The sequence below is a fragment of the Amblyomma mixtum genome, chromosome 2, assembly GCF_055824585.1.
Source record: "Amblyomma mixtum isolate Tamu chromosome 2, ASM5582458v1, whole genome shotgun sequence".
Lineage (NCBI taxonomy): Eukaryota > Metazoa > Arthropoda > Arachnida > Ixodida > Ixodidae > Amblyomma > Amblyomma mixtum.
The window spans coordinates 244,595,981-244,618,069 of record NC_143013.1 but is presented as its reverse complement, the minus strand read 5'-3'; the positions used below and the strand labels follow the sequence as shown (position 1 = coordinate 244,618,069).

At 46.4% G+C, this 22,089-nt stretch overlaps 1 protein-coding gene across 1 annotated transcript in view; it reads left to right on the top strand.

Annotated features, from left to right (window-relative positions):
- Nucleotides 1–22,089, top strand: part of LOC149363290 (scoloptoxin SSD14-like) — a 43,299-nt gene that overhangs the window by 3,873 nt on the left and 17,337 nt on the right. The window contains exons 3-7 of the mRNA XM_089568450.1: nucleotides 62–198; nucleotides 1,378–1,537; nucleotides 10,796–10,862; nucleotides 13,852–14,009; nucleotides 18,072–18,300. Coding sequence (XP_089424576.1) covers nucleotides 62–198; nucleotides 1,378–1,537; nucleotides 10,796–10,862; nucleotides 13,852–14,009; nucleotides 18,072–18,300 — 751 coding nt within the window. The remainder of the gene's footprint in view (nucleotides 1–61; nucleotides 199–1,377; nucleotides 1,538–10,795; nucleotides 10,863–13,851; nucleotides 14,010–18,071; nucleotides 18,301–22,089) is intronic.

The window sequence follows — 22,089 nt, the reverse complement described above, 5'->3', positions numbered from 1 at the left end:
CAAGACATGTGTGTTTGTGTCCTGAGAATTCAGTGCAAATTACCACTCATTTTTCACACAGGGACATTTTCAAAGATGTCAAGAAAGAAGGCGACAAGCTCGTGCAAGGGGGCCTCGCCAAAATACTGACGGAGATTTCGAAGGGCAAACCGGAGGACTTTTACGTAAAGACGGCCGATGGTATCATCAATGGCCTTGGTGCGTACTGCTGTCGCGTCTACGTCAGGGCACGGCAGTCTGTCAGCGTCGGTACTCGCTTAACTGAAACGCGACAAACTCTGCTAAAATATTTATGACGCAGTTGATAACGTCGGCCCGTATCGTAACTTCGACCCCGCTATAGTCTTTTGGAACACTCAGCTATGGCTGAAGCAGCGAAAGCGGTTTTCGAGCTCATCTGGAGCGAGAAGTGCGGCGCTATAGTGCACAGGAACGCTAGAGAGTTTTAGCATAGCGCGATACGTGATCCGCTAGCATGATCCTCTGCGAATCGCCACTACGCATGCATGCGCTGATCGCCCAGGGAGCGCCAGATGGCGCCAGGTGTCGGCAAGCTGGGGCACATGTGCTGTGTGTGGTAGATCTGTATAAACAATTGAACACCACTCAAATGTGACGGTATCCATCCGGATGTCGATTTAGGCACATTCACTCTTCCTGAGGCCCTATGGTTTAGAGATAACAACAGTAATGTAAATAAAGCTGCGGTGGAAGTCAGCCAAAGGCGATTGGAAGTTTGACGGCTCAAGAGCAGTAAGGCTACCGCAGTGTAGGATACCGTATTGAAAGAAAATGGCGAATTTTAATAACAGTTTGCAACACAGTTAAACAAAAATAAAAAGCAAGCATGTTGGCAATTACCACCACCCCGTTTCAAAGGAAACGCTCCTATCTTCCATACATCCAACCCTGCGGGCCCGCCTGTTGCGTCGGGACAAATCAGCGCGTTCGCACTGACGACGCGCGGAAGCGGTTCACGGACTTTCAGAGCAGTCGATACTTGTGCAACTGTAATCAGCAATCAAAACCTGTGAACTGCACTCGGCAAAAAGGGTGGAACTGTGTCTATCACAATCTGTGACTGTGGAAGCCATACTTGACAGTCATTTCAGGAGGTGAAAGGGGGCAGCTTAACAGAACCCGTAAGGTTAATTTTTTGTCATTGTAGCGGCGTAGAAAAACGATGTCACAGCGCCCTAATTGATGTCGATGTCGTCTATCCGTCCCATGTCTACTGCTGCGCTACTGCCTCGTGATAACGTAGCCCGATTTATCTGCTGCGGCGACGCACTCCACCAGGGGCTTTTCCTGGGCGCCTGGCGACAATGCCGACGTGCACACGCGGCGTGGCCTCCAAAAGGTCATTTCGTTTCGTAGGTGGCGAAGCAACTGTAAGCACAAAAGACTTCCAGGACTACATGGCCAAATGGGTTGACCCTGTGGTGCAAATGACGTATCCTGAAGAGGAGTTTTTCGCAGCGCCATTCCCGTCCAGCGGTGTCCTGCTTACCCCCGGCATCGAGAGACTTTCTGTTGGGTGAGCGCTTCCTGCGAACGCAGCCGTGGCCATCTCATGAAACGATGCGCGGTTGGAGCAAATATCGGTCAGTAAGAATTGAGCGGTGACGCAGGCAACAGCAAAAGATGAGAACACGCTTGGCTTGAGTACGAAGCACCTGTATCCCACACTGATTGGAAGAGTGAATCGCGGACCGATTGGAGGTGCAAGACAGTTAAAAAACACAACAAAATTGTTTGTCGTCAAAACACTGTTGATTTTTCCGACGAACCTGTAACAACAAAAGAATATTGTGTACTTACTACACAAAAGTATTACTGAACTACAGACAGTACTACAGAAAAAAAAATGCAAAACAACAGTAATCTGTCGTTATGACAAAATGACAATATTTTGTCACATTATGACACGGTTTTGTTGTTTTTTTTATAACTGGGAAAAGTAATCGAGTGAAAGGTGAAGGCTGTGCCCCTTAGGTTTTGGAGGGCAGAGTTGATCACACATATTCGAGAAGAGTGTGCCACGTACGGTAAGAAGAGCGCTTTGCACTGGAGTGGGCGTGGTCAGGCTGGTGATGATGATAATGATGATGATAATTATGAGTTTCTTGTTATGCGCCACTTGGTGCAAAAACAAATGAACTAAATCACTTTCATGAATTCCCGGTAAAGATACAAGAGAAATAAGGGAGTAAGTAATCATTAACGTCCACCCAAGCGCAGCCGTACGGCTACAGAGAAAAGCTACGCAGTTTTCGCAGAAACTTCGTATCTGAAGAAAAATTTGCACTGGTCCGAGGATCAAACCCGGAACCACAGCATGGTTGAGGCAATCTCGGTATTGAAGAAGTTGACCAATACTGGCAGCAGGCGGTAGGCAGAGGGTGCTTTGATCTACCGCTTGAAGTGGAAACTGTTTTAATCCAACGTTTACGAGATACTCCAGGGTGGAATAGATTTGTAACAAGGAAATGGCTACTCTTTTAGAGTCCTAGTTTGCTTAGCTAGTACAGAATCTTCCAGTGACAGGCGATGGTCCCGGGTTCGACCACCGGAGCAGGATCAATTTTTTTATAACTACGAACTCTTCAAAAACTGTCGATATATCTTTTCTTATGTAACCGCATGGCTGCGCTTGGGCGGAGGCCAGTAAATAATTACTCCCTTGAGTAATTACAAGGCTCCTGAAAGGTAACAGAAACGTCTTGTTTTCCTTCTTCGCCTTACGGTTGGCATCGCTATTTTCACTTTGTTATGATCGTCCCAAAAAAGACAATTTTTTATTGCTTCATGATTACTCGCTTCTTTCAAATAAATGTCCATTTCAGATAATTCCCTAAGCACATTGCATATTAGGTGAGCGAATACGCGAGATTCAATCACCCTGTTTTCGTTGTATTAAATTTTTTAGACAAAGTAAACGCCTAAGCCCTCAACGATGCCGCCGAACAACGAGCGGTAGTGCGAACACGCTATCTATGTAGCCGTATCTTTGTAGCCGTATGACTGCGCTTGGGTGGATGTCAATGAGTAATTACTCCCTTATTACAAATCTACTCCACCTTGGGGGATGCCCCTAAACATTTGACCAACGCTATCTATGAAGTGTGGGCGCCGCCAGGCTCAGTGCTGATCGCCATATTGACCTTCTCTTGAAACGCAGCTATGTTAAAAAGAGGCTCGGCGCGGAACGTGAGTGCCGTAGCAGTGGTAGTAGCTGTTGTACTTTGAGAGAGCTACAAGACGGCCGCATGGAAAGGATTTCGGCACTGGCATCGACTGCGAAGTTCTGTCCCATTCTGCTCTATATCTGTGTCTGGGCTTGCGCCTTGCCCAGGCGGTGACCTCTCCTCAGCCAAAGTTCTCTCTGGCCGCGAAAAGTGCCTTAATTTCCTTGATCATTCTTATAATCCCTTTAAACACGCCAAGATCGTCTTAACCCTTTAGCGTTAATTTGTTGGAAAAGTATCCGAAAAAGAGAGTTTCCCGTTTAAAACATCACTGTCTATAGGATTTTCATTCACCTTTTGTTCGGTCCACATCTACATCGTTCTCACTGCTCTCAGCGGTGTCGTCCGCCTTGCATGGAGGAGGTGGCGGTTTTGACCTCCAGTGCCGCCGGGTAGCCTCGCTCCCCCTCCCCTCCGATAGAATGGGTACAAGCTTTCACCTGGCCTGGTGCGCAGCTTGACTGGTGTAAACTGATTCTGATCCCACCTCGCGTCGACAGAAATACCTTGTGTCATGGCAGTCTTTTGCCAAAGTTCGCCTTGCGCCATAAAGATTCACCACCACTGCAACCACCATCACCATCGGAACCACCATCACCTCTTAGAAGGCCTTTCGGACCATTCCATAATCACCGGAAAGCTTAATTTCACACCCCATATAAAAACAACTCGCAAGTAGCAAATCAGGTGCTACAACCCGTGTAATAAACGCTGAGTTGTCAGTTTTTGCTGAGCACTCCCTTCAGTTTCTGCAACACGTTCAGTTGAGGACAACTGGAACCTTTTCAGGAAGAAACTTGCTGCGCTTATCGACCGATTCATCCTTGTTATCACTATACCACACACTAACACCGTGCCTTGGTTTAACAGTCATCTACGTTGCCTGAACAATAAGAAGAATCGTCTTTACAGACAGGCCAACAAAAACAGGCTCTCTGGCAAAGCTACAAAGTATGTGATAAGGAATATCAGACGGCGCTTAAATCTGCTTGTCTCAATTTCTTCACTCGTAAGTTCTCGGAGACAACCCTTCAGTCATCCTGATAAACTCTAACCAATGCCGGGGGAGGCAGCGTTCCTGTGGCTGAATGCGCAAAGCTCTCAACGACGTATTAAGGCGGAAGCCTTTAATGCCTCATCGTTGTAAGCAGAAGTTGTCGACAGGAATGTCACGCTTTTGAATTGGTCGAAACGGTCGTGACGTCACAGCGCGTGAATTTCAAACGAGGCCAATTGTACTTTGGCTAGTAACCATGCAACCAATTACAGGGATCGTATAGTGATGCTCCAAGTAAGTGGGAATGAGTTGAGTTAATTGCTTAATTACCTAATTAGCCTAAGTAACCTTTCTGGTCAGGTGAGATAAATAAATTAAACCAAGTAAGAAACTGGTCGAGCTCGGGAATCGAACCCCGGTCTCCGGAGTGCGAGACGAGCACGCTACCACTCCGCCATGCCAGCTCGATGGTTTGGAATGAACAAAGGCGCGTCTGGTGAATACGGTGTCTACGTTCACTCCCATCTTCCTCCCTTCCCGTTACGGCGAGGTTCAGGTGTCCACCGAGGTATGCGAGACAGATACATTCCCTTTCCTCAAAAAACAATTTACCGACGAGCAAGGTGTAAAACCGTACGGGCGATGGCGTTCTGAGGACTCCCTGGCAGCGTTGCAAGACACTGTTGCGTTCCACTCTCAGAGGCGAAGCTTAACATCTTAACCAAACATCAGTGACACAAGCAGCAACACTGCGCTTAAGGCTTTCGCCTCACCGCACTTTAGGTCAACAAAGTGCCCCCTGAACTTTTCCCGCCAGTCATTACCCGAGAAGAGGTTTATTTAGCCCCTGCTACTAATTCTAATACCTCAATGTAGGAAATAATTGTTAGCGAAACTGGAATCCTATCTTTACTGAAAAAAATTAAAACATCAGCGTCTGATCACCTTAGTTTTAATCACAAAATACTCAAGAATTCATCTCAAGGTATCCATCGCATGTTGCCCACTATTTTTTGCTGTCCCTTTCAACTGGTTTGGTTCCACGTGACTCGCACCCAGCTAATGTTGCGCCCATTTTGAAGTCCGGTGATCGTTCTTTATCACTAAATTATCGACCAATTTCATTAACTAGCCCGATTTGTAAACTCATTGAACACGTGATTCATTCCCAGCTATTTAACGTTTTAGGACAACACAACACCAATTTAAAAACCAACACGACTTCCGTAAAGGGTACTCGTGTGAAACGGAACTTGCTGGTTTCATCCAAGACCTTCATTCGTCTGTTGATGCTGGTATTCGAGTTGAATCCATATTTCTTGATTTTTCCAAAGCGTTTGACGGGGTACCTCACAACGGGTTATTATATAAATTAACACTTCTTAATATTCAATTTCTTGTTATTGTACTGGTCAAAGATTTTCTCTGTTACAGGTTTCACTTTGCCGCTGTCAATAACCATGCTTTTCGTGATTTTTATTAAAGATTTACCGAACTCAGTTTCTTCCCAAATCAGAGTTTTCGCTTATTATTGCGTGATTTGTGGCAAAATTTATACTAAATGAGATCGCCTAGCCCTTTAACACGACCTCGACAGAGTAACAGCATGGTGCTCTACCTGGCTTATGCAACTTAACCTTTCTAAAACAGAATTTGTCTTTTACTAACCGATCGTCTAGACTTCAAACAGCGTATTCTTTAAATAACACTCCAGTTGAGTTGGTAACCACGTATAAATACCTCGGTCTTCACGTTCTTCCTGATCTAACATGGAACCAGCATATTAACCTTAACCTTGCATCCGCTAATCGGTCTTTAGGTCTCTTAAAATATAACTTAAACCCTGCTCCCTCCCACCTCCGATTACGTGCTTACACCACTCTTATTCGACCTAAAATTGGTAATGCTTCGGCTATTTGGGAGCCTCATCAAGCATACTTAATAAATAACGTCGAATCTTTGCAGAGTCACGCGGTTCGTTTTATCTTCTCTGATTTTTCTCGTCATACCAGTATCACAGTCTTCAGGAAACGCTCTGATCTTCAGGATGTCTTCGTCGTAAAGTGACACATTTGTCACTTTTTCATAAATTGTATCATCACTCAACGCTTCATAATGACTTTTTTCTTTGCATCTTCCGTTTTTAACCACCGCGACCATCCGTTTAATGTTAAGCGCTTGTCATCTCGTACATCTAAATATGCACATTCATTCATACGAAATACTATAATTGACTGGAACGCTCTGCCTCCACAAGCTGCTACCGTCCCTGATGCGGATAAATTTTATGATCTATTGGCTGCAACTACCTCTGCTTAAATTTTCTGGGTTCATTGTTAACTTACTAGCGCATTAGGTTTCTGTCTTGTATTTCTGTTATTCACGATTTTCGTTTTCTTTTATGCCGTTGTTTATGAGACATTGCTAAACTTGTATTAACGTTAATGTCTGCTGCTGTGTTCGTGTTTTTGTTTTTCCCCTTTATTCTTCAATGTTTAATTTTATGTTTTGAATTTTTCTTGCATTGACTCATATGCTCTTACCTGTTTCGTTGTAGTTTCTTGAAATTGTGGTTTATTTGTTTACTTTTGATTACATGCCCCCTCCCCCTTATGTAATACCCTCGAACCGAGGGCCCTTAGGGGTATTTTGTACAAATAAATAGATATAAATAACTATTCTCTTTTTACAGCGCAGCTGTTAAACGCCCCTTCCTTAGGTTGGGCGTCGGATTCGTGGTAGTAGGCCTCTGTAGTAACCGGCAGAGCTAGCGTAGGAGTAGGGTATGGCGAGAGCGGAGGAATGCGGCATGCTCCGTCCTAGGGTGCCTCGATGCCAGCGCCGCTTTTCAGGGTGGGGCCACCCAGTCCTTTCGGCGCCATCTTAGTTCTTTCGAATGCGCTAGGTGTGTTGCAGCAGCTGGTTATCTATCGGTCAGAGAGAAGGGGACGGGCGTGTAAAGGCAATACCACCGTGACGTAAATTTTCTTCTTTGCCATCTGGTTAGCAGTCTGCTTACCTAACAGTTCGTTTCCAAAGAGGGTGTGCGACACATTTCCCTTGTTTCGCAACCTGAAGGTGGAATTTTTTTCTTGCGAGCACTGAAGAAAATTATTGGAAAGCATGTAACCTTGCCAGAAAACCTATGTTGCTTCCACAAAGATGTGATTGGAAAATTTCTTGAGCGCTTCGTCTCCACACGTCTTCGCATCTATCTGCGATTGCTTAACACTCCTGAAAAACCAGCCGATTGTTACACTAGCCATACTGCAGCATGTACGAGCCTACAGTAAGGCAAGCACATTTCAACCAGATAACCTTCCTGAGAGCTTATAAAGTGGAATGACTACTTAATATTGTAAATAAACTGTGTTTGATTGCTGAAAAATGTTCTTAGTAATTTTTTTTCCTCTTCAATAGGCACTTTAACTGCTGTCGGCTTACTTACGCAAGGCGTCATTTTTCTTCTAGTCACATAAATATGATTAGAAATCTATAACAAGAAACAAAATTATTATTACAAGTGCTGTGAACTCAAAACTGCATCCAAGTGTAATAATAATTGTAATAATTCCAGTGATGTTTGTGGAAAATGTACAAGTGAAAAAAAGTTTATAAAGAAAGGGGTAACTTTCAAAGGCGTTCTAAGACGGGTCACATCTTGAGCTTCCGCAAAGGACTTGAAAGCACTCTCACACTGAAAGACAAAGTCCAGAACTTGTCTGCTTGCATAAATTAAATTTCTGCCACCTTAGACATTCTTTTAGTTGAGTAAACAATTAATAAGAACACTTTTCATCAATCAAACACAATTTATTTACAATATTAAGTAGTCATTTCACTTTATAAGCTCTCAGGAAGGTTGCCGCAAGTAAAACGCGGCAACTGGGCACCGAGGGACACAACGAAAATATGCGAGGCCGAGTGTTACGCTAGTAAGACTGTAGCAGGTACGAGCCTACAGTAAGGCAAGCACATTTTAACCAGATAACCTTCCTGAGAGCATATAAAGTGAAATGACTACTTAATATTGCGAATAAATTGTGTCTGATTGCTGAAAAATGTTCTTAGTATTTTTTTCCTCTTCAATAGGCCCTTCTGTCAGCCTACTCCTGAAACGTGTCATTTTTCTTCCAGTTACAGAAATATGATTAGAAATCAATAAAAAGAAACAAAATTATAAGCTGTCGGGAAGGTTATCTGGTTAAAATGTGCTTGCCTTACTGTAGACTCGTACCTGCTACAATCTTGCTAGCGTAACACTAGGCTGTTTTTTCAGTAGTGTTAAGCCATCGCAGATAGATGTTGCCCTTCGCGCTCGATCCAGTGCACAGAGGGACACAACAGCCAGTCATGTTTTGTTAACAAGCACGCACGTCACAAGGCGCTACACAAAACACGATCTATCGCTCCACAACGCCACCAGGACAGTGAAACAGAACGCACGCACGCAGGTCCGTTCGGGTCTTGGTTCGGGTCGACGGTCGGCTCGAAAGAACCAACATGGCGACGACAGGCGGCGCAGGGTGATACAAAGGCTGTCCCCACCATGAAAAGCAGCGCTGGCATCGAGGCACCCTAGGCACCCTACTCCGTCCGCGCCAAACGCACCCCCTAGTGGAGAGGCTCAGCCGCACAGGAATGGAGAGGCGTGCTAGTCGACTAACCAGTATGTGTAGAAAAAAAAAAAGAGTGGTCTATAAACGTACAGCCTTTGTCAAAAGTTTAGAGCCCAGGGGGTTTGCTTCTAAGCACTATTGTGGCGCTCCTGTAGCACTACTGAAAGTCCTACGCATCGGAGGGAGCAGGACCAAAAATCTTCTTACCTTCAGGAGATCTGGGACGCTGGGGACGCAGTACGAGCGAAGCAAAGTGGCCCAGAAGCAAACCCCTTTGGCTCTAAACTTTTGACAAAGGCTGTACATATGTTCATGCCTCTGAAAATCTGTACCTCAAAATATCGCGAAATGAAAATACCTCGACAGCGGCGCTCAAAATTTGCATTATCGAGTATCGCAATCGTCCAGTACATTTCTTTTTTTCCTTCGCAGGTTCACAAACAAACATGAGCCAAACAAGTTAGGAGCCGGAGATTTGAAACGATTGCGCCCAGAGTGAGTGCATGGCGGTTGCATGTTCACTGCGAATGCGATACAACTGCTTTATTCCATATATTTCAATCCAATTTCCCAGGTGGTCGAAATTTCCGGAGCCCTCCACTACGGCGTCTTTTATAGCCCTAGTCGCTTTGGGACGTTAAACCCCAAAAACCAAACCAAACCAGTTTCTCTCGCACTATGCCACCACGTGGATAGCAGCTGCTCAGCCCCTTGATGCGTCCATCCGCGCGCAAAGCAGCACACGACAGCAGTGAAACTGGGTGTACATATGTGTTTTACTCCCTCCCCCTTCATCTGACTCCCTCCAACCTCCCGACTCTGATTGGCCACTGTACTGTCCCTCTCCCTAACCGTCGCCTCCCACCCTCTCATTTTCTTCTTGTCTCTTCCACTTTTCCTCTCCCTTATCTCATTTGAAAGTGGAGATGGGTATTCCCTCCCTCCGCTCACCCACCCGCCAACTGATGCTTTAGACATACAGACGGACTAATAGATTCTTCCCCCCAACTTGAGGGCTGTAATGCAAACGCATTAAAAACTTTTTCAACAACCTCATTACGGTGTTTATAGGCTGTACTAGGAACTATGATGCTATTGGTGTCGCATTAATGCATTTAAATATGCAGTTTACCCGAAAAATACTACCGACTGCAAAATGCTGCCAAACTAAATTGTCACTGCATCTGAATTTGAAGAGACAACTACAAAACATTTTGTACACGGACATCAGCTGACTTCGCCTTGATGCTTCTTTTGTACTGTATGTCTTCAATGCTGCAGTTTTACAGAATTTTATTTTGTTTTCGCTGGGCCGACTAATTTGTACCTCTTTGTATCTAGATCTTTTTTTATAATTTGGAAAGCTGGCTTCCTTTCATTTCACTTGTTCCTAATTATGATGTCACTAGCCATTAGTAAATCTTTGATGACGTACTCAACGCTGATGGTACTGCTGTACAGGAACACGTTGTGATGTCGCAAGAACCAAGCTGATTTATTCCGCTTAAAACGCAACGCCCGAACCACGGCTACATGTTGTTTTAAAAATTTGCTCTCCTGCCGTCGTAGTCAGGTACAGCTAGTCTTAGGCCTGCTCAGCATACACAGAAAATGTTTCTCAATCATTATGAAAAAGTCTAGATATCGAGGTATACTTTCGGGCAGTACGATGAGAATGACGTCAAAACGATACAGGAATGGCGTGCGTAAAACAAAAAATTTGTACAATAAGCGAGTAGAATATATTCCCGAAGTGCATTGTCGATGGTCCCAGTATTTACGCTCTTATTGCAGATTCTAAAAAAAATGCATGCGGGAGACATTGTTCTTTGCGAATATAGAAGCCCATCGTGCTAAGAAAACTGCCTTGCCGCCAACATTTCTCGTTACTGGGGCGCCTGCACTGATCTTTGCTTTCACTCAAAACCCAGCTGGCAGAAGCGAATGCAGCACGTGCTCTCCGCGATACCTGAGCTGGATGGAAAAGGATCAGACGTAGTAAGTTGACAGCGCATCACTTATGCCTGGGTTTCTTATTACTGCAAACGGCTTTTCCGAACAACTTTCTTGCCGATACTGGTGTGTGTACGTTAACAACTTGGGTTACACTTAAAAGGGCTCTGAAACACCTTCCGACGAGAGCACATCAACTCGCTGAAACAATACATTGTGTTGCCATCAACGCCTGAGCCCAATAATACCCTTCTACACGCAGCAGAGAACCCACACTTAGGCGCGAAAGTTGGAAAGCCCTTCCCGGCGACTCTTTCATGCTTGCACCGTCCGCCGTCACTCACACCTGCGTGTACAATTTGAGAGTTGGCGATTGGTTAGATCCTTCTAGACGTCAAGCAGCTGCCATGGTCGCGGCCAATAAGCCGCGTAGCTCAGCCGGGTCAGGAAGCTCCGCCCCCGGAGGTGGGGCCGAGAAAGGTGCGCCCACTTTCCGACGTGTAAAAAGTGGCGAGAGAAGAAGAAAGGCGCGAAGACGCTGAAATTCAAATTTTGAATACAGATAACTCAGCTTCCACAAAACGCACTAAGAAAAATTCTTGCTGGAGAATACTCGTTAAGTCGTGTTTTAACATCCCAGGCATACAGCAACTTTGTCAGAGCCCTTTTAACGCACTGCTCAAGGTGCACTAAAGAGGATTCTGAGCTCGTCTTTTTACCGCGGGAACTCGATCTACACGCTCCGAGCATTCTTAGAAACTGCGAATTACTTCCTGTGCGGCCGATTTCTTTATTCAGTCGAATTAAACGTTCCACCGGTGTTGCTTAAAAGTAATTCGGCCTTACCCGCTGCGCTACCCACACCCTAGACATGAATACGCCTGTATTGGAGTGACTAAGCGCTCCTCTAGCGCACTCCCGTCTTCTTCCTTTCTGTTTAGAGTGTAGCGGCTCAAAAGTGCCCACGGGCTTCGCGCCACCAACATTGGGCACATGCCACTCCCGCCACCCGCTTTTGTGGCTGGGTGATCCGACAGGACAATTTTAGCGCTTGGTCCTCCAACATCGACTATTTTTGTCGCTTAGTTTTCTTGCAGGTAGCCGCCGGGTTGGGACAAGGCCGGGGCGACAGTTGCGCGTTTTAGCCAGCTCGCAGCTCTGCCGAGAAAACAACAAAATTCCGCCGAGATGAGTAGAGATGAGCGGAGAGCAGAGCCATCTGTGGGCAATCCAAAAAAAATTCGCTGTGGCTTAGCTTGGTTAAGCCCGGTAATTGCGAAAGCAACATCCGTACCTACGCCATGGTTCAGCTGGTAGTGCTTGTTGTGGTGATGCTTGTGGTTAGACTTGTGGCGATGCATCTGTTATACAATCCAATCCAATCCAATGTAATCTAATGTAATCTAACCTAATCTATTATAATCCAATCCAATCCAGTCCAGACCAGCACAATCCAGTCCAGTCAGGCCGCCGTTCATGTGCACCGCCGTCGCACACGGACGGCGCGAGATCGCGAAGCAATGTTAAGCCACTGGTGGTTGGCACAGCTACTGCTTTCTAGCGACGTGAGTCGAGCCTAATCTCTTCAACGTAACGCCACAATCGCGCTCCTAGCGGAGAGTGCAGGAGTTAGGCGCCGGTGGTGGCACCGCCGCGGCTAGCGACGGCGCGAGTCGGTCGCCCTTCTCTTCGGCGTGACGTCACAACGCCTGTTACGCTCCTAGCGGTGAGCGCAGGAGTTAGGGGCTGGTGGTGGCACCGCTGCGGCTTGCGACGGCGCGAGTCGGTCGCCCTTCTCTTCGGTGTGACGTCACAAAGCACTTGTTGCGCTCCTAGCGGAGAGCGCAAGAGTTAGGCGCCGGTGGTGGCACCGCCGCGGCTTGCGACGGCGCGAGTCGGTCACCCTTCTCTTCGGTGTGACGTCACAAAGCACTTGTTGCGCTCCTAGCGGAGAGCGCAGGAGTTAGGCGCCGGTGGTGGCACCGCCGCGGCTTGCGACGGCGCGAGTCGGTCGCCCTTCTCTTCGGCGTGATGTCACACATGACGTCACACAGAGGTCAACTAAAGGTCAATGGTGGCACCGCCGCGCCACGGCAAAGGCTGAAAGTGCAAGTAGTAAAGCTTTCGCTTTAAAACCCAAAATAGCACGTGACTTCACGCTGATTGGTGGTCACCGGCCGTGACGTCAATGGACGCGCCGCGCGAGGCGTTTTTTTCTACTTCGCGTAGAAGCGCGCGGCGGCGCGATTTCGTGATGGATTATGCTGGGCACGCGTCAGAATGACGCGCGCGTCCCACCATCCACGCGGCAATCGCGCCTGAAATTGCGCCATGCGGTTCCAACTTAAAATACTGCTTCTGGCGTTTTAAGCGAGCCTTACTTGATGTTTTCGCCTAAATACACAGGTCTGCCTGTGCAGAAAAGAGGCGTAGCTCAGTGTTTTTCGTGTACGGTGGGAACCAATATGAAGGGAATCATTTTAGGGCAAACCTGTTAAGTGCTCCGGCGTCGCTCATATTGAGAGGAAAACTAAACAAAATACCCAAGAATAGCCGGCTCCTTCCTGCTACGCTTTCTGAAAAATCAAAGATCGTCAGACCAGAAAAAAAAATTATTGGCTCTGTTCAGCCGGCAGGAAAACGATCGCCTTCATATTGAGGTTGACCAAGTGCGCGCATCGTCGATATGCCGTAAGGTCTTACTACTTGTGCGTGCGCCAGTTTTGGTATAGGTTGGCTTTTTCTTGCAACAGACTTAAAGAATTAAATTTCGCGCGCATGATTATGCAACTGCTTTTATAATTGTTCAGTTCAGCGTGCAGCCGAGCATTAAGACCTCAAGTGCTTACCGCGTAGAGGCACACTCCACCAAGTTTTCCTCCTTCCGGTGGCGCTGCCAGAAACCCCAAGCTCACGTGACTGATTTCTTTCGTTTCCTCTGCTAGCAGAGACGTCCAAACGATTCCGCTGTATATTCAGAAGGACCATTTGGCTTATTGCGTGTTTTCATTCCCCCATAAACGCGCCTTTGCAGAACTTTCCAGATTTGGTCAAGCAAATCATGGACGGCATTAAGAGCGAAAAGGAACCCACACCACCGAAGTACACCCTAGTTCAAGACTACGGCGGCGTCCACCTCTCCATCATCAACGAGGAGGGTGCCTTGAGCATCGTGTCAGGCCTGAACGAACCGTAAGCTGTTGAGCTACTGAGCACGGCTTCTCACACTCTAAGCACCCCCTTTACAGGAGTAAAAAGAAAGTGAGATATCATCTAGCGCCCACCCTTTTAGGGGGTAGGTGTAACGTTAAGAGATCGGAAGCGGGCGGGTGAGAGAACAAACGCGCGTTAATGACATCCTAGTCGAAATCAAGAGGAAGAAGTGGGCTTGGGCAGGGCATGTAATGCGAAGGCAAGATAACCGCTGGTCCTTAAGGGTAACGGAGTGGATTCCAAGAGAAGGCAAACGTAGCAGGGGGTTGCAGAAAATTAGGTGGGCGGATGAGATTAAGAAATTTGCGGGAGTATGGTGGCCGCGGCTGGCGCAGGACAGGGTTAATAGGAGAGACATGGGAGAGGCCTTTGCCCTGCAGTGGGCGTAGTCAGGCTGATGACGATGATGATGATGATGATGCCCAAGTCCAGGGGTGGATTTCAATCACTAAAAATGCGAAATGTTTACTGGCGTCAATGGAGACATAATTCCACCTCAAAGCATAACTTGGTGCAATTAGCAAAAGGGAGTAAGCTGTTAAACGTGGCATCGGGGGTCGTGATGTTAGCATATAGAGGGGAATGAAACTTGCGACAAAATCTTTTTAACTCCTTCGTAACTAGGCAGAAAAGCTTCCGTTGCCTGCAGGGAGTATTCCGTATTTTTAGTGATTAAAATCTGCCGCAGAGCTTGGGCGTGAGCACCCTGCTCCCAATAGGGGGTGCGCTAAAGGACCGCTTACACACTTTTTACTCCCATGGGCGGCTCATAACCTAGCTCGAGAACTGTCCCGCCGAGCAGGGTCAATAAAACTTCAGTTGAGCCTAGATGGTACATGTTGCTGCTGTGAAGGTGGAGGTTGCGCAAACACGGTACGAACCACAAAGAAGAGACACAGAGACAAACACAGGCGCCGCAGGGTCGTGCAGCCCACCCGCCCTATACTCCGGCAAGGAAAGGTTGTTTTCTTACAGAGGAATCCTGCAGTACTACAGACTTGCAAGACTCCGATTCCCCCCAGCAGATAAAACGCTCTCCAATTAACAGGCCAAAGCTTGGCGTTAACCTCGAACTAACACCTATCCAAATCCCCAATTGTGTAGCTTCTATTCGGAAGGATTCTACTCAGACAAATGCAAAAATTGTGATACCAAAGCCGATCTAAATCAGATCTGGAATTGCCCGCAGTCCCTACCCGAGAGTCAATTCATTACCGACTCTTATCATTGGCAGGCTCTATCGTTTAGCCCCAACCCGGGGACACAGATCAAGCTCTTCCAGCTGGCTGAAGCCGCCGCCGCTGCCCAAGGGATAGCGGCCGCCGTTTAGCGGGGGGCGACTTCGGGTCGCTTCTCTGTATCCCCTGGAAATAAAGTTTCGCCACCACCACCACCACCAATATAGGCTAGTTCGACTTCAGAGCGCAAATCTGAATCCAAAAAGGCAAAAGACGCCCGTGTGCAGTGCACTTTAAAGAACGTCGAGCGGTTTAAATTAATCCTCACCTCTCCACTACGGCGAAAGTCACCCGATCTTTCATCACTTCCCTCAAGGCGCAGTCCAAGTGTACAGTCTGAATGAGAGACACTGCTCCTATCCTCTCCTCGGAACAAAATTATCATCACCCATCTGCAGTCACTGCAGCTAGCAATGGCTTGCACGATGTACACTGTTAGAAGTAAAAAAAAAAAAAAACTCCAGAGATTCTATTAGGGAAGTAAATGCGTTCGCCATATTTAACTCGTTTTTCTATATTTTCCGCTGTACTTGAACTGGAGAGAAATGCGCGTGTAACGCACTTCATTAAAGAGTAAAATTACTCTTCTCTCAGCCGGGGCACTTTAGGAAAGAAAGCAGGGTGAGCGGGAGTCAAACCTTTAAACTTTCGGTTGGAAGCCGAAGCGGTATACGTATTGAAAATCACAAGAATGCTTGCGGTTACTTTTAATTTGGTGCGTATGTTGCAGTTCGAATCTTGCGATCTAGGTTGGGCTACTAATGAATGTTTTCTGTCACGTTTAGGGCTCTGAATTGGCCGTCATCGCAGGTTCCTGTCGCATAGAGTTTGCAAGGTCTCATAAGTGAAGACAACCAAGAGAACAGCTGTGTAGCGGAGAAAAGGGACGTATGCTCGAGAGTTTGGCGCCAGATTTGGAGGCGTGCCCCTGATGAAAGAAAAGGCCTGACAAGTACTTGCATAATTCGCGGAGGTTAAAACTGATGCAGCACTTAAGCACACTAAAACAGCACCGAAATCAGATATTTTTAGCTAAATTTATCGGCAAATCATGTAGATGTACTCGCATCTTTAATATATGGTTTGCTTAAGCCAAAAGTCGACCATTTGTACCTATCTTTCCTTTTTTTTTATTCGAGAAGTCTGCCATGAGGCATAAGTTGAGAAAAGGGGGAGTGGAATGTAGGTTACAGAAAGTTAAAAGAAGGAGTGTAGACCAGTTTCGGCGAGGTACTCGCATAGGCTGCTGGTGAAGTGATTGTCCATAGTCCACTTCACATAGTCCCCGTCGCGGTTCCACCACAGGCCGACCTCCCTGAGGAGCCGTTTTCTAATTGGGGCCGTCGCTGGGCAAGTCCACAACAGGTGCCGCACATCACAAATGTCCGGTGCAGCGCCGCAGTGAGGGCACCTGTCAGTTGCTGGCAGTCTAGAAAGCATCACGCCCCACAAAGACTGCTAAAAGCTAGTAGAGAATGAGTTCGAGAAAAAAGTACGTGGGACATGAAGAATGCAGTAAGCTTTACCTAGCAAGGCCGATCTGGAAAGAACGGAAGAGATGTAGGCACCGAGAAATCATGAACGTTTTATTGAATTGATTTTACTGTGCTGTCTTCGCATCTATCATAATTTTTAATCAATTTCATCCTCAGTAAAAGAGAAACCTCTACGTGAAGCACATGAAGGCTTGGTCAGAGTAAACATTGTGTATACACAAGTCTAGCTCTCTTGAGCATCACTTTTTATTGAGAGGCAACTGTGAAATATTATATGATACTGTTATGCACAAATTGATTAGAACAGTCTAACCTCCGGTGCGTAGCGAAACCTTGCTTTTAAAGTTTGTCCCGAGCTCGTACCGCGTACTTAAGACTGCCATGGTCAACCAATAGGATTCATATTTGAGAATAAACAGGAGTAAACTGCAAGTGCTCCAAGGAGGGATCTCCGGATATATTGTTATGCTGCAATCTTACGATATGAAAGAAAAGACTGCTCTCATAAACAACTTCCTATTGGGAAAAAATACGCTTGCCAAAAATCCCTAAGTGCAGAAAACCTGGGAAGTTATGAAAAAAAAAAAAGAACAATTCACTGTATTGTGCGACGAATACACCGCTTTCCATTCGAGGATGCATTTAGAGGATACTCTTAAAAAAGGAATCTCTTGTCCTGTATTTTGTCAGTTTTTACCATCGTAAAACTATCATATCTTTTTTTTCTACAGGAAGTAACGATTTCTTGGAAACTAGCTTTTGAAATATTTATTTTTCCTTTAACCCAATATACACACAAGTTAGCCTGGTGTTAAAGTCGGTCGCATTGTTAGGAACGGCCGTCTCAGAAAGGCCGGTCTCGCGGTTGAAAAGTCAATACATCGTTCGCTGACCCGGCTGACCTTTTCCTTCCCTGTACGTAACCGAGCCCAAAAAAGCCTTTCCTCGTGAATGTGCGTGTGTGATTGTTCTTTGCGCGCTCTATGAGCAGAATTGTAGCCCCTCTGAAAAAACATAGTCCCGTGTAGCGCACCAGCCCGACAATTAGAGCCTTGAGATGTTCATGTTCTAATCCTGTTTGTTACTGTACTGTCCCCGGTAATGTCAACGAGGCAATGTGCTTGAGACAAGGTCAGACATAACAAAGATTATTTACTTTGTGCAGTGCTCCAAATGCCTTATCGTTTCGTTTCACCCTTCATGCACACATTCATTCATTAAATCACTGACATGCTCGCTTACCCAGTATGTCCAGTACATTAACTAAATTCCCTGGAACACCTAAGGTTTTCCTACTGTGTTTGCAGGTTCGGAAGCAAGAAAGTTGTGCTGGATGGGCTCATCATGAACAACTATGTCAACGCCTTTGCCTCGAAAGCTGCTGATGAGACAAAAATTATACCGAACGAGCTGGCGGCAGGCAAGGAGCCGAGGACATCGCTTATCCCCCTTATGGCGAAGCGTAAGGGTGAGAAAATGATTCGCCTTGCAGCAGGAGCCGGCGGAGGCCTCAAAGGAATGTGGGCCTTGGCTGAGGTAAGTAAAGAGAGTTCTTTTTTGAAGGAACCCTAAATGCTCTGCTACATATAAGTGCCAGCGCAAACCAGCAAGACACACGACGAAGAACGAGGACACACAAGCGCTGACTTCCAATGGACGTTTAATGGGTGAAAAAAGTGCTTAAATACTGATTTCTAAACAACAAAAAGAAAATATATTTGCCTGTGACATATAAAATGGATCACCAACCAGCCCTCACTCTTACCCTACGAAATGCTCCGTTTTGAAAAGGGAGCCCTAAAACTTGGTCACCTAAATCGCGAGCCGGCCTCAACATTCTTTGGCGCGTGTTTAGCCCACCCTATCGCAAAAAACAACAGAATATCCTGTTGTAACGACACAAGGTCCTGTTACAACGAAAACCTGTGTTGTACGACAAAACACTGCTTTGTTGTACTGCAGACTGAGCTGTTTTGTACAACAGAAGTGGGCCGTGCCCTGTTCATACGACATACTGCCCTGTTGTACGACAGATTAAGCTTTTGTTCGACCAGCGCCTCCTCTATTTTTACAATAGGCGAGGCGCTGGTTCGAAAGAAGACGGCCCTGTTGTTACGACAGACTGATTTGTTGTTCAGAGAATGCATATACGTTGAAATGAGTCTTTTTATTCATGGAAATAGTTTTCTTAACAGAGGCTTTTGAGCCATCATACGTTGCAGAATACTAGGGAAATACGCTACCTATCACGCGTGGTAAAGTCACAAACATTACTCATTGACCTTATAATCGCATTGGCTCATCACGCGGGGTGGTTTTATGACTATGCGCATGTTATCTATTTGTCCTGCGGAATCCCAGTGAGGTTGATTTGGTCGAATCTGCTCCCTGCTTCCAGAGAAGACTGGCGGTTCTCTCCCAACGAACACAACGCGCAAATCTGAACGCACACAATGCGACGCTTTCATAGGAAAAGTTGAGAGTCTACCTGCACGAGCGGGCTCGAGCTTTTAAAGGACTATCGACATCTAATTTTATGGCATGTTTTCCTTAAAATGATGCGTTGCACATCGCGATACATGGATACATGGATCACAGGGTTAATTGGAGAGACAGGGGAGAGGCCTTTGCCCTGCAGTGGGTGTAATCAGGCTGATAATGATGATGATGATTTACAACCGAATTTCTTCTCTCATGCTGTTTCGGTTTAATCAACGCTTGAACGGTGGCTGTGACGTGCAGTCGAACTTTAAGCCACGTGAGGCACGGAAAAATAAACTGCAATATAAACGCTTATGAGTAGTTCCAGCCTGCTTCCAGAGCTAGAATTACAACAAATGACGTATCAGCATTTATAATGCGTTTTGTAACCTTACGTGACCACACCCATCGTTTGGTTGATGAAACCGATACATTGTAAAGAAGAAATTCAATTAGAAATTATTTTTACGGTCGCAGGCAGATAACCACGGAGTGCTTCATGTATACCATCGTCTAATGGATCTTTTGACAGAAGAAAACAAAAAAGCAAAATTTTAGTGTTTATAGTCCTTTAAGCAATGAACTTTGAGAGGTATTGCGCAAAAAAGTGGTGTCCTAGAACACGTAGGACGCTAGGCTTATATGGGTTAGGTAGTAAAGAAATGTTGGCGAAACTAACCCTGAACACGAATTGAAGTTTCACTTGGTTAAGGGATTGCCATTTTCGAATTGCAAAGAAGCCGACTTCGCAGGAAAGTTGGGGAGGCACTTAAGCCCGGCTTTGAGGGCATGACGCGAGAGCGGTTCCTCTTGCCCACGCAGACGTGGACACTGTCGCCTCCTTGACAATATATAGACCAGAATCCAGAGCCGCTCCTGGGCGCGGCCATTTTGCACCGACTGGCGCTCCGCGGTGCGGGCGTTTCTTTGGGGACTGCGGGGCTGCGGCAACTCCGCGGCCGCGCCTGCATATAGCCGCGCTTCGGGCGCTAAAAAAAAATTGCCGAGCATACTTCCGCAGCGTGGCTGTGTTGCAGTAAGTATTCACGTTATCAAAGGGAGCACATTGATGCGTTTGAATGACATTTAGTTTGACATTCACGTGAATTGTGCTGACGCTTAGAACGCGCTCATGCTTATATCGCTACCGTCTTAGTGCTCCACTGCAAAAAAAAACTTTTCGTTCAATATCAAGTATTAGGTGTGCGGCTAGCATGCATTTCCAATTCCCATGCACTCTTAATCCTTCGGCCATAAAGTACCACCCACAAACAGGGCTTTCTTGTCGCATGCATGCGTGGTGCGCCGGTTTATCAACAAATTACCGCTGTGAGCTTAACTGAGTCGCAGCGCCAACAAAAAACAAAATTTGTCATGGTTTATGCAACCTGTGCATAAAAACGTACTTTTGCTCAAATTATCAAAGCTTGAATAGATATTAGCTGCGAATCCAGCTTTCACGAAATCTGAGGTCCGAAGTCGCGTTCATTTTATTCGGTAGCTCTCGCCGCGTGTGACAGCGTTGCTTAGGCGTTTGGCTAAGTGTGAATGAATGGATTAAAATCGCGCATATTTTCCTATGATTAAGGTAGATACCAAAAGCAGAAAGACACTACAGTAAACACTTTACCCCCCCCCCCCCCCCCCCCCCCCTGATCCCTATGACATGCGTGCGGAAAGAGCAACTGAAATCGGTAGCGGTCGTGCTTATAATCCTGTGCATGAAATGAGTTTAATGGGAACTAGAGCAAGCTCAGCGCAAGGAGGTGATCGAAAACACGCGCTTCGTCACAACCTTCAGTCTGCAGCTCGACTATCCAGTTACTACACCATTGAATCAAATCAATAAATCCACATTTCTGTGCCTAAAATTATCATAGATGATAGCGCACGTAAAAGACGGCAACAAACGACACTCAGCGCAGAAATATACTTAGAAGTGCCGGTTTCCAGTCCGTACGCTACCTGGCCAACTACTCCGCGGGAAAAATCCTTGCTGTTTGCATAAGTATTCCAGAATTTCCCTGAGCAGCGCCGCTGCGCCAGCGGCTTGGTGGAGCAGCGTCGCCGCTGCGGTGCCAGCGTTTAGAATCCTGAGTCAGCAGAATATCATCATTGAAAAACGTAGAGCGAAAAACGAGACACAGAAAAGGTGACGACAGGACACGAGCGCTAATCATCAATATCAATATCATCATGGTGGGCACAAACAACGAGACAGACGCGCACTGCCTCGCCGCACTCACTCACACCCAAATGAACGAAAAAAAAAACTCGGAGATGTTACGTTAACGCCTAACTGCGCGCAAGATAACCGCAGTACTGTCTGGTAGAGGGAAAATATGAGTAGTGACGCACAGCACACACCCTCATACGTTATGATGAAGCACTACAACGACAGAAGCGAACACGTAAACATGCATTCTACGCGCGGCGCCGGCGCGACCCGCAGTCAGGGTGTCGAACCGGTATTTTTTCGGGTTCGGTTCGGGTTCGGGTTCACGCCTTTCGGGTTCAGTTCCGGGTTCAGCTCCAGAGGGCCATTCCGTTCCGGTTCGAACCGGTTCGGACCGTCTCGAACCGGTTCAAACGGGTTCAAACGGGTTCAGGACAAAAAACATTAGAACGCAGATGGGTTTCAATGATATGCGCTTTCTTTTTTCTTGCACATTGCTATACAAAATAAAAAATGCAGAGATTTATTTACGAGAACATAAAAGTGGGCTAGTTGGTGACGGTTGCTTAAGTAGCGCAGGAAACAGGACAAACGGAAGTCTGGAGACGACACAGACGCCGACTAACAACTGGTTATTACATTCTCGGAAAAGTATATGAAGGCGCAGT